Source organism: Pan troglodytes, chromosome 17, assembly GCF_028858775.2.
Source record: "Pan troglodytes isolate AG18354 chromosome 17, NHGRI_mPanTro3-v2.0_pri, whole genome shotgun sequence".
Classification (NCBI taxonomy): domain Eukaryota; kingdom Metazoa; phylum Chordata; class Mammalia; order Primates; family Hominidae; genus Pan; species Pan troglodytes.
The window spans coordinates 30087315-30100916 of NC_072415.2; the positions used below are offsets into that span (position 1 = coordinate 30087315).

Genomic DNA, 13602 nt, shown 5'->3' on the forward strand with positions numbered 1-13602 from the left:
AGACCAGCCTGGCCAACATGGTGAAACCCCGTCTCTACCAAAAAATACCAAAAATTAGCTGGGTGTGGTAGCAGGTGCCTGTAATACCAGCTACTCGGGAGGCTGAGGCAAGAGAATCACTTGAACCTGGGAGGCAGAGGTTGCAGTGAGCCAAGATCACACCATTGCACTCCAGCCTGGGCAACAGAGCAAGGCTCCGTCTCAAAAAAAAGAAAGAAAGAAAAATTCCAGAAATAAACAATTAATAAGTTTCCCGCGCTGTTCTGATAACCAGGATGAAATCTCTCGCTGTCCTGTTTCATCCTGCTTGGGGCTGGTTATGAATCATCCCTTTGTCCAGTGTCTCCATGCCATCTACACTACCTGCCCATCACTCACTTAGTAGCTGGCCCAGTTATCAGATCAACTGTCACGGTATTGAAGAGTGTGTGCTCACGTAAGGTTTTTTGTTTTTTGTTTTTTGGTCCAGATTTATAATGTAATGGCTGTGCAGGTTCCAGTCCCTCATTTCTGCTGCTCACGGGCCCACTGCTCTGGGGTCAGGGTTTTCTGTTCAAAGGCATGGATGTGTGGGAGCTCTTCTGCTAGGCACGCATTCACCAGCTGGTGTCTCTGAAGCAGCGGCTTCCCCTCGAACTTGGCTGACACCACCAGGACTCGGAAGCTACAGGCGCAACGGTTGAAGGTCGTGTCCTCCACCTCCACATGCTCCGCCTCCAGGTCCCGCTGCAGCTTCTCCTGGAGGTAATTGGCGCTGAGTTCCCTGGCGGTAGTCCAGCTGGGGCGGCAGCCCAGCGGAGACAGAACCCCAGCTCGGACCCCTGCCACGCTGCTTTGCGCCCTTACAGGAGCCACTTCCCTGACGTAAGCTTTCTTTGACTTACTGATGGCATCAAAGCACAAGGGTAGGGATGCTGGCATATTGTTAAAATTGTTCGATTTATCATTAGTTATTGTTGTTGATCTCTTCTGTGCCTCATTTATAAATTAACTTTTATCATAGGGATATGTGTGTGTCTATATCTACAAAAAACCGCAGAATCTATAGAGTTTGGTACTGTAGCGATTTCAGGCATCCACTGGGGATCTCAGAATGTATTCTTCACAGACAAGGAGGGACTACTGTATTATTATATGGAGGTTAACCACACTATTAGCAATAGAATTATAATAAAAACTTTCAAAAACTTGGCGAAGCTGGTAATAGTGTGCCTAACATCCTACAGCACCTCCCTATTGTCGACAGAAAGAGTCGAACTTTCTAAAATATGTGAAGAGGTTTATTCTGAGCCAAATATGAGTGACCATGGCCCATGAGACAGCCCTCAGGAGGTCCTGAGAACATGTGCCCAAGGTGGTCGGGGTGCAGCTTGGTTTTATACATTTTAGAGGGGCATGAGACATCAATCAAATACATTTAATAAATACATGGGATTGGTCCAGAAAGGTGGGACAGCTCAAAGCTGGGGCTTCCAGGCTATAGGTGAATTTAAACATTTTCTGCTTGACAATGAGTTTACCTTGTCTGAAGACCTGGGATTGGGCTGGGCGCAGTGGCTTAAGCCTGTAATCCCAGCACTTTGAGAGGCTGAGGCAGGCAGATCACGAGGTCAGGAGTTCGAGACCAGCCTGACCAACACAGTGAAACCCCATCTCTACTAAAAATACAAAAATTAACTGGGCGTGGTGGCGGGCACCTGTAATCCCACCTACTTGGGAGGCTGAGGCAGGAGAATCACTTGAACCCGGGAGATGGAGGTTGCAGTGAGCCGAGATCATGCTACGGCACTCCAGCCTGGGCAACAGAGCGAGACTGTGTCTCAAACAAACAAACAAACAAACAAAACCTCCAAAGTGGCCGTCACTAAATGCTAATAAACACTAGAGGGCACAATTGAGTTGTGGAAAATTTCGGCCAATATTGCAAATGAAACAAGGTATGGACTCTAGCAAAAATTAATACACCAGAAAAATGGGTAGTGAAAATCATAAGCTTTGAAAACAATTGCTTTCTTTGTAAATCTGTTGATTAACCTTAGCCCTTTGAGATAATTGAATTAAAGTAGACTTAACACTTTAATACAAAGCCAATACTGTATTCCAAAAATAAAGCGTATATACATTGACAAATAGGACTACTTACATCAAAAAACTAGTGGGGGTGTTCTCAGTGTTAAGAGTCAGTTTCTATCTGAATTTTTCTTTCTTTAGATATTCCTGTCTTCTGGCAATGACGGTTTGGCCATGGAATTCACACTCATTCTAACCTGGCCACTTGAGAAAGCTTGAAATTTCTAAGGTTTTGTTATTGTAAGAGGTGACCAGATGTTCCAAACATCAAGCTATACAGGAAGCTCTCCACCCACTCCAAATGTCATGCTGAGTTCTCAACAGACTTCCCTTTCCCGTTTCCTTTTTCCCCTCTCTCTGATTTTTTTCTTCAAAGTCTATTCAAAAGCTGCTGCCAAAACCATCTTCCTCTGTTGTTGTTCTGATGACATCATTCCCTTCCCCAGCTCCCCTTGTCTTTGGTCTCATGACCACAGTTTGCCTTCATTTCCTTGGGCTGCCACTGTGCCTGCCTCTACCTCCTTTCCCCCTGATTTCCCGCTGCTTCTCACCAATGTGACGCAGGATTATCACTGCTGATGTCCCAGTGCTGAGGTATCTATTATCTTCTAACAAAGAAGAGTATTCCCATTCCACTACCCAGACTTTCCCAGGTCTCTTCTAAACTCATTTTATTTATGTATTCATTGCTCACGAGTATACTAAGCACCTTCTGCATGTGTTCTAGGTACTAGAGGAGAGAGAGAGAGAGAGAGAGAAAAGAAGAAAAGACATAATCTTTTTTTTTTCTCTTTATGCCAGCTGCTCTGGCCAGCTTTAAAAAAGACAATCTTTAAGATGAAAATTGCCAGGAAGCCATTTAAGTTGGGGCTTTTGGAAACCAACTAGAACTTACTCTCCCTTAGAACCTGAAGGAATGAGTAGCAGGAGAAAATTATACAATGATACAAAATAACTATACCATTCGGGATAGTAGATTTGGGATAATTCTAATCATTTCATCACCTTGAGACAGGGTCTTGCTCTGTCACCCAGGCTGGAGTGCAGTGGTAGAATCACAGCTCACTGCAGCTTCAACCTCTTGGGCTCACGCGAGCCTCTCACCTCAGCCTCCCAAGCAGCTGGGACTACAGTCATGTACCATCACACCCTGCTCATTTTTCTTTTTCTTGCCCAAGCTGGTCTCAAACTCTTGAGCTCAAGCAGTCCGCCTGCCTCGGCCTCCCAAAGTGCTGCGAGTACAGGCTTGAGCCACCTCGTTTGGCCTCTAGCTCAGTAATTAATCTGACACTTGGTGACTGGCATACTGGTTTGCATTTCTCATTCCTCAGTTTCCTCGCCTGTAAAATGGGGATAGTGACATCTACCTATTCATCCTTTAAGATTGTTATACGGATCAAATGTGATAATAAAATAATTTGAAAAATATAAAGTATTATTTGGCATAACGTAATATTATATTTGTGCCACTGAAATCTAAATATGTCATGATGTAAACATACTGTATATTTTATTGATTGAGTCAACCATCATGTCTTGTTTAGTTGTTCATAGAAACTATTTTAGAATGAAAGGTTAAAAAGGCAACATAATTAAGAAACACAAAGGAAAAGAAGACATTTGACTTCTGCTATTATAACTTCTCCAAAGTTTCATTTCAAATCAAATAAACATTTGTGCATAAATAAAACTTAGCTGTTCTTAAACTTTGTATATTAAAAATATACAGATTTTCGGCCAGGCGTGGTGGCTGATGTCTGTAATCCCAGCACTTTGGGAGGCTGAGGCGGGTGGATCACCTGGGATCAGGAGTTCGAGATCAGCCTGATCAACATGGAGAAACCCCGTCTCTACTAAAAATACAAAATTAGTCAGGCGTGGTGGTGCATGCCTGTAATACCAGCTACTCGGGAGTCTGAGACAGGAGAATCGCTTGAAGCCGGGAGGTGGAGGTTGCGGTGAGCCTAGATCATGCCATTGCATTCCAGCCTGGGCAACAGAGCAAGACTTCGTCTCAAAAAAAAAAAAAAAAGATTTTATATATATATATATATATATATATATACACACACACACACACACACACACACACACACACAGATTTTCTTATAGGGCTACAGAATTTAGATACCATAACTTATGTTTTTCTCAGAGACAACAATACTAAGTATTCTTAAAATTTTTATCACATGCTTACTACATACCAGGCACTATACTAGGAACTGAAGACAGGAATGTAAATGAGGCTGGGCGTGGTGGCTCATGCCTGTAATCCCAACACTTTGGGAGGCCAAGGCCTGAAGATCACTTGAGCCCAGGAGTCCAAGACCAGCCTGGGCAACATGGAGAAACCACTCCTCTACAAAAAAAAAAATATATATATATATATATATATATATATATATATATAGAAATTAGCCAGGCATGGTGGCATGTGCCTGTAGTTCCAGCTGTTCAGGAGGCTGAGGTGAGAAGATTGCTTGAGCCTGGGAGGTCGAGGCTGCAGTGAGTCGAGATCACACCACTGCACTCCAGGCTGGGTGACAGAGAGAGACCCTGCCTCAAAAAAAAAAAGAAAACAGAAATGTAAGTGAATGGTTTCTGCAATGCAGGAGTATCACAACTCAATATTTGAAAAGACTATTTATCTGATAAAATCAAAGAAGTAGTAGTGGTATGCCATATTTATTAAATGCATTAATATTTCCTATTAGCCAGGTGTAGTGACTCGCCTGTAATCCCAGCACTTTGGGAGGCCAAGGTGGGCAGATCACCTGAGGTCAGGATTTCAAGACCAGCGTGGCCAACATGGTGAAACCCCATCTCTACTAAAAACACAAAATTAGCCAGGGGTGGTGGCACGTGCTTGTAATCTCAGCTACTCGGGAGTCTGAGGCAGGAGAATTGCTTGAACCCGGGAGGCAGAGGTTGCAGTGAGGTCAGGCAACTGAACTCCAGCCTGGGTGAAAAAAACGAGTCAAAAAAAAAAAAAAAAGAGGGAGACAGAGAGAGAGAGAGAAGGAAGGAAGGAGGGAGGGAGGGAGGGAAGGAAGGAAGGAAAGAAAGAAAAGAAAGAGACAGAAAGAAACAAAGAAAGAGAGAGAGAGAGAGGGGAAAGAAAGAAAGAAAGAAAGAAAGAAAGAAAGAAAGAAAGAAAGAAAGAAAGAAAGAAAGAAAGAAAGAAAGAAAAAGAAAGAAAGAGAAAGAAACCTTCCCGACTGCCTTCAGTGTGAGACACTGGCTTTTTCCTTGACTTCATTGGCTTCCTGGTTTTCAGGCCTTCAAACTCTGCCTGGACCTACCCTACCTGCTCTCCTGGGTCTATAGCTATTGACTCACCCTACAGATGCTGGGACTTCTCAGCTGCCATAATCATGTGAACCAATTCCTTCTCATAAATGTCTTTCTATGTATATTACATCCTACTGGTTCTGTTACTCTGTAGAAGGTAATGTTCACCCGAGAAAATTTCCAAAAAGCAACGGAGAATGAAGAAATAAGGATTCTGTAACATTTCATCATTCATGTCTGAATAGAGTAAAAACAAATGGTTGAGGCCCAGCTTGGTGGCTCACGCCTGTAATCCCAGCACTTTAGGAGGCTGAGGTGGGCAGATCACGAGGTCAGGAGTTCGAGACCCGCCTGATCAATATGGTGAAACCCTGTTTCTACTAAAACTACAAAAATTAGCTGGGTGTGGTGGCACGTGCCTGTAATCCCAGCTACTCAGGAGGCTGAGGCAGGAGAATCACTTGAACCTGGGAGGCAGAGGTTGCAGTGAGCCAAGATCACACCATTGCACTCCAGCCTGGGCGACGGAGTGAGACTCTGTCTCAAAAGAAAAAAAAAAAAAAAAAACACAAATGGTTGATTACAGTCATAATACTATCACCTACCCATTGTTTGACCTTGAGAAATTCACTTACTCTATCTGAGATTCATTCATTCATTCATTCAACAAATACTTACAGAATACCTTTTCTGTACCAGGCACTGAAAGTACTGTGTTAGGCACCAAAGGTACCAAGGTTGATAAGATAAAAGTCCCCACCCTTCAAGGAGTTCAGTAGAGTGCGACCTGGAGGCATTTGATAGAAAAATTAATGTTCAAATTGTAAGAGCTGTAAATGTTGAATCATCAAGGGCCCTTATCTCCTACTCTACCCCCACGCAAATCCTCTACTTCTGGCATAATGGAGCACTCTATTTCATGCACATTTACTCAAACTGAAACTCTGCCTCTGCTCTCATCTTCCTTTTCTGGAATGCCTTTCCGGAGCTGTCTCTCCTGATTATCCCACTGCCTTTTCAAAGCTCTTGTCAGTTGCCTCCGCCTACTTAGATCCCTACTGTAAATTCCCAAAGATTTAATTTTCTGTACTCCTCATTAGCATTTATCAAATATAAGCTACTATTCATGTTTGTATATAATATTCTATCAAGCTTCTTAAGTAGGATATGTTCTTATATTTCATTGTTTCATCCAGTACAGTAAGCATGCCTTGAGTAACAATAATGATTTTCCGTTACTGACTCAGTATGAGAAACTGGGGAGTCACTTTGTTGCAATGTCCTGAGTTTTCAAAGGCTACACAATGAGGAAAATACTTGATAACAGGAATATTATGTAAAATATTTTTGTCTTCCAAGAGGGATAAAAAGAGCAAATAAGTTACAAAGAAAAATAATTTGTTTAGAAAAAATAATTTGTTTATAATGTTATTATGACAAAAAAGAAATTAACATAAATTGCTAAGATTAAAAATCTCCTATTAATGGCAAATATCCAAAAATACTCCTTTATGTAAGGATTCTAATCCATAATCAAAAATCAAATTCCAACTTTTGGAAAAGGCATAAGCCGTATACTACATGCAATTGAATTTTTTTTTTTTTTTTTTTTTTTTGAGACAGAGTCTCACTCTGTCACCCAGGTTAGAGTGCAGTGGCATGATTTCAGCTCACTGCAGCCTACCCCTCCTGGGTTCAAGTGATTCTTCTCTCTCAGCCTCTCGAAGCTGGAATTACAGGCGCCTGCCACCACACCTGGCTACTTTTTGTATTTTTAGCAGACACGGGGTTTCGACATGTTGGTCAGGCTGGTCTCAAACTCTTGGCCTCAGGTGATCTGCCCGCCTCAGCCTCCCAAAGTGCTGAGATTATAGGTGTGAGCCACCTTACCCGGCCACAATTGAAATTTATTGATATGTGGTTAAGGAACTGAGCTCTGTAAGAAAAACTGCAGGGCTGGGAACACCTTTTTAATCCGTGGAGGCAATGGAGAAAAGTGATTATGAATCAGATTCCTTATAACTGCACAAACTTGCACATATTAGTTAGCATTGCTAAGCCCCACTTTTCTCATCTTAAAAATTCATAAATTAAAATTTTGTTCTGCTTTTGGTTGGCATAAATTGAAAAGTGTATTTCTCACAAATGGGATGTTTCTGACTCCCAGGGGATTTTAATTTCATTACTAAATTTATAGGACTTTGTGAGGGATTAATGAGTTATGATGACGTAAAATACTAGTAATTTGCCTGGCTTTTAGTAATTGTGAAAAAAGTGGTATCTACCTTCGAAAATAAATGAACAGAAAGCTTGTATGTGGCTAGGCACACTAAATTCTTCATAGTGGTTCTGCATTATTTCTGCTTGGCTAAAATCTCTGTTAAATGTGTTCTTCCTATGCCTTGAAAGAACTTCTAATCTGATTTTTCCAAAGTAAATTTTACAGGCTGAAAGTTCATCTCTCATTTTACATTTTATACAAGTGTTTTTTTCTCTGCATAACTTACATTTTCTTATGGGAATCATTATCTCAAGCATTGTCCAAGAATAAGATTATAGTTAAAAACACATACACACACACAACTAAGTCAGGGGTCTCCATTCCTCTGTAAATTCCATGATCAATTTGCAAAATTCTGTATAAACAGCTATACTGTTCTTACCCCATTAGTCATTAGCAGCTGGACCTAAATTTAACAACTTATAGTGTAGTATTTATTAAATAGGAAATAATGGGGAACATTTGCATGTGACTATTAAATATAAATATTCAAGATTTGAGCTGAACTGAAGGTAAAAGAACAAGATTCCCCATTGTTTGACTAAATTTTCAAAATGTTCTCATTTATTTATTTAGAGACAGTGTCTCACTCTGTCACCTAGGCTCAGGCTGGAGTGCAGTTGTGTAATCATAGCTCACTGCAACTCCCGGGCTCAAGGGATTTTCCTGCATCAACCTCCGAAGTAGCTATGACTACAGGCATGTGCTGCCATGCCTGTTTTTGTTTTTGTTTTTGTTTTTGTTTTTTCTTTCCATTTTTTGTAGAGACAGGGTCTTGCTATGTTGCCCAGGCTGATTTCAAACTCCTGACCTCAAGCAATCCTCTGGCCTCAGCCTCCCAAAGTGCTGGGATAATAGGCATGAGCCAACATGCCTGGCCTTAAATGTTCTATAATAGTAAAATATAGATCCCATAGCAGATGACAGCAAAAGAATGGAAATGTATGAGTAGATATAATACATCTATATAAATTGTAACAATGGAAAACATATGAAATGCATGTATACATGTACACAGTGTATGGAGGTGCATTTGAGTAGGGGAGCAATACTTCAGATTCATATAGTAGGAAAAACTACCAGGGTTGGTTCACAGAAACTGAAGCTTAATTTAAGCTGGCTCTCTTAACACTAAATTATTTTAAGTGAGTTGCCGTGTACTCACACTAAAAACAAAAACAAAACAGGGATGACCTCACAGATTGTGGTGAAGATGAATTTAAATGTGTTAGCATATAAAAGCAGGACAAGTACCTGCTAAAGAACACCCAACAAATGAGAGTTTCCGATTTTGATTGCCAAGAGATCAGAAGTTCCTTGAGAAGCCTCCAAGCAAAAAATGTTTTGTGTTTACTACTTTTTTTTTTTTTTAAGATGGAGTCTCACTCAGCCACCCAGGCTGGAGTGCAGTGGTGTGATCTCGGCTCACTGCAACCACCATCTCCCGGGTTCAAGCGATTCTCTGTCTCAGCCTCCTGAGTAGCTGGGATTACAGGCACCTGCCATCATGCCCCACTCATTTTTGTATTTTAGTAGAGACGGGGTTTCACCATGTTGGCCAGGTTGGTCTTCAACTCCTGACCTCAGGTGATCCACTCACCTCGGCCTCCCAAAGTGCTAGGATTACAGGTGTGAGCTACCGCGCCTGGCGTTTTTGCTGAATTATTAGAAGCATGGGTATATGTGTGTGCCAATGAATATGGCTATCATCAAAAAGAAGATAGGAAGACAGATAATTTGGTTTTTTTTTTTTAAATTAAAATCTCATTGACTTCAGTCATCCGTCTGAATTCTGTTTCGCATTTCTCATGCACCCTGTTATCACTGCCTTCCTTGGAGACTAATTAGAACAATTGTTACCTGGGGAAAAGCACTGGACATGTTTGCGGCCAAATTCAACTGAACTAAAGTTGAAGACGTCTTTATATTAATAGAACGAAACAAAAGAAAGATGGGAGTTTTTAATTTTTCTTTATCTATTTTTTTTTTTTTTTTTTTGAGATGGAGTCTTGCTCTGTCACCCAGGCTGGAGTGCAGTGGTGCGACCTTGGCTCACTGCAACCTTCGCCTCCTGGGTTCAAGCGATTCTCCTGCCTCAGCCTCCCAAGTAGCTGGAACTACAGGTGCCCACCACAACGCCCGGCTAATTTTGTATTTTTAGTAGAGACAGGGTTTCACCATGTTGGCCAGGCTGGTCTCAGCCTGGCCTCCCAAAGTGCTGGGATTACAGGAGTGTCCACCTGCCTTGGCCTCCCAAAGTGCTGGGATTACAGGGGTGAGCCACTGCACCCAGCCTACTTAATTTTTCTTAAGGGAAGATTATTTAATACAGAGTGTCCTTTTCTGTTGTTTTTGTAAGTGAAAATTTCTGCTACTCAGCCAAAACCTTGAGTCTACAGAGGGCACTGGCAAGAGGACTGATGGACCAAAGTGATTTGATGACTACGCTTCCTCCATCTCCTTTAGTGCTTTCTCCAGTATGGTTTCTTTCAGATCAGTGAAACCTTTCCTTTTTTTTTTTTTTTTTGAGAGGGACTCTCGCTCTGTCACCCAGGCTGGAGTGCAGTGGCATGATCTCGGCTCAATACAACCTCCGCCTCCCAGGTTCAAGTGATTCTCCTGCCTCAGCCTCCCAAGTAGCTGGGATTATAGGTGCCCACCACCACACCCAGCTAATTTTTGTATTTTTAGTAGAGATGGGGTTTTACCATGTTGGCCAGGCTGGTCTTGAACTCCTGACCTCAGGTGAGCCACCTGCCTCAGCCTCCCAAACTGCTGGGATTACAGGCATGAGCCACCACACCCGGCCTCAATGAAACTTTTCTTATTTTTTTGGACAATATTCACAACCAAAAATAGATTTGGGAAAACAGAATTGGGAAATTTGCTGGTTTAAGATTACGTAGCTACAAAAGGGCATACAATTCTGGGACTAATTATTTTAATTGAGATATAATTTACATACTGTAAATTAAACTATTAGGGCTCAATTTCTAGCTCCACCACTTCTAACTGTACGATTTTGTCTTCCTTATTAACTTATCTTTCCTTCATTTTCCTTGTCTATAAAATGAAAGAACCATAACAATTGTTCTGTTTCATAGTGTGCAGTGAGGATTGAGTTAATACGTAAAGAGTTCAGAATGGTGTCTGATGTGTGGTAAGCGTTCCAAGAACATAACCTGCAAATATTATAAGATCAAATGGAGAGTTTGCTACTACTAAATTGAATGTAAATTGACTAAATTTTATGGAGACATCACAAATCAGGAAATACAGTGGGTTTCAACCTTTATAACTGTAACCCACAATGAAAAAATATATTTTATATCATACTCAGTATATACACATAGAAAAAATAAAAGTTTTGCCAAATTATACTTAGTATATGCAGTATGCTGTGATATTTGTTTCATTTTTTAAAAGGTGCTGGTTGCCATGCACTAAATTGATTTTGCTACTCTAAGGAATTGCAACCCACAGTTCAAAAAACATTGACCTAATACAATCCCTTCACTTTACAATGGAAAAAACTGAAGTCTTTGAGAAATTGGGAAATTTGCTTGCTTAAGATTACATAGCTATAAAAGGGCATAAAATTCTGGTACCAGAAATTTTTTTAATATCGTGATATAATTTACACACAGTAAAATTCACCGTTTAAAGTGATTTTTACTATATTCACAAAGCTGTGCAAGCATCACCACTATGTAATTCCAGAATATTTTCATCGCCCCGAGAAGAAATCCTGTACCCACTAGCAGTGGAACAAGAACTTATATTTCACTTCTAGCTCAAAGATTTTTTGCATTCTCATAGTCATATATATGGATATTCAAATTGATTAGGTAAGTAAAGTTTTATTTAATAAGTATTTAATGTCTAAATAATCAAATTTATCAAATGCTTGCTAAGACTTTGCATAATTCTGTGCCATTAATCATCTCAAGCTTTTATATAAGTTTCTGTATTCTTTGGGATTTTTTTATTGTTTTTTTTTTTCAAATATATGCCAGATTCTTGAGGATACATGGTAAACACTTAAGAACGGGTTCTACATACTCTCAACAGACTCAGGAAATGCTTTGTTCTCTGGATGCACAGCACACCATCTCAAAGGAAATGAGACTGGTAATTTTCACAGAGAATATGGGAGACGTCAGAGAAAAGCTTAAAGAAGTTGTTTATTCTGGAGGCTTTTATTAAACGGAGGATTATTTTCTGTTTCAAAGTTTTCAAATAGAATCCACGACTGGACAATATGTCCTTAAAAGGTTTAAGGAGAACCTGAATATTTTCCTGAATAGGAGTTCATATACATTTTAAAAGTCACTCATTATAACATAAATCAAATTTTCCAGTCTGTGGTTTTCAAAACATCCATTCCTTGGTCTCCTGCATTGCTTCTATTTTAAACTTGGAATTAATTTTACATAAAATAAGCATGAGTGCCAATTTTCTATTTTATGCCAAAATTACTAGGTCTCCAAAAGAAAAATCTCTACAACATTAGTCGTGTTTAGATAATTTAAATAGCACCCTTTAAACTGTGAGAGTCATTGCATACATTTTGAATCTTCAGTGCATGGTTGTTGATTCTTTAGTAAATGTGGTTTCAAGTATTCAGAAGAACATATACCTATGCAAATTAATGATCAGAACTCAGGGCTCAAATAATTTGAAATGATTGTAGATTAGTCCACTATAAAGAAATGAATATGATAATAATGGTAATAAAGCTAGAAGGTAATCTTTTTTTTTTTACATGGAGTTTCACTCTGTCGCCCAGGCTGGAGTGCAGTGGTGCCATCTTGGTTCACTGCAACCTCCAGCCCCCAGGTTCAAGCGATTCTCCTGCCTCAGCCTCCCAAGTAGCTGGGATTACAGGCACAAACCAACACGCTCAGCTAATTTTTGTGTTTTTAGTGGAGACAGGGTTTCACCACGTTGGCTGGGCTGGTCTCGAACTCCTGACCTCAAGTGATCCACCCGCCTCAGGCTCCCAAAGTGTTGGGATTACAGGCATGAGCCACTGTGAAATTTTTCTATTTTTACTAGAGATGGCCTTTCACCATGTTGCCCTGGCTGGTCTCAAATTCTTGGGCCCAAGACATCCACCCGCCTTGGCCTCCCAAAGTGCTAGGATCACAGGCGTGAGCCACCGCACCCGGCCGTGGCTAGTTATTTTAATCAAAACAAATTTAAAACCAAATTAGGTATAAACTGAAAAAAACAGATTTTATTAGTCTCTAATGAAAACTTCCACAAGAAACCTATGGGTTTTTTACCCCCCGCACCGAGACAGAATCTTGCTCTGTCGCCTAGGCTAGAGTGCAGTGGCGCAATCTTAGCTCACCACAACCTCCGCCTCCCAGGTTCAAATGATTCTCCTGCCTCAGCCTCCTGAGTAGCTAGGATTACAGGCATGTACCACCACGCCTGGCTAATTTTTGTATTTTTAGTAGAGATGGGGTTTCACCATGTTGGTCAGGTTGGTCTTGAACTCCCAACCTCATGATCCCCCCCGCCTTGGCCTCCCAAAATGCTGGGAGTACAGGTGTGAGACACCACTCCCAGCCTGACACCTATTCATTTGAACATAAACTTTTGCCGGTGGCGGTGTCTCACGCCTGTAATCCCAGCACTTTGGGAGGCCGAGGTGGGCGGATCACCTGAGGTCTGGAGTTCAAGACCAGCCTGACCAACATGGAGAAAACCCGTCTCTACTAAACACACAAAATTCGCCGGGCATGGTGGTGCATTTCTGTAATCCCAGCTACTTGGGAGGCTGAGGCAGGAGAATCGCTTGAACCAGGGAGGTGGAGGTTGTGGTAAACCGAGATCGTGCCATTGCACTCCAGCCTGGGCACAAGAGCGAAACTTGGTCTCAAAAACAAACAAACAAAAAAACCCATGAAGTTTGGTAGGATATTAATTTCCTTATCTCTGAAAATAAATTT

At 41.0% G+C, this 13602-nt stretch overlaps 1 protein-coding gene across 1 annotated transcript; it reads right to left on the reverse strand.

The window, feature by feature from the left end:
- Positions 1-444: 444 nt before the first annotated feature.
- LOC742418 (bolA-like protein 2) lies at positions 445-921 on the reverse strand. Its single transcript, XM_054671912.2, has one exon. The coding sequence runs from the start codon at positions 919-921 to the stop codon at positions 505-507; it is 417 nt and encodes a 138-aa protein (XP_054527887.1). The 3' UTR covers positions 445-504.
- Positions 922-13602: the final 12681 nt, after the last annotated feature.

What these genes read in the sequence shown, in the direction of transcription:
- LOC742418 (XM_054671912.2), bottom strand. Translation starts at nt 921, where the DNA reads ATGCCAGCATCCCTACCCTTGTGCTTTGATGCCATCAGTAAGTCAAAG.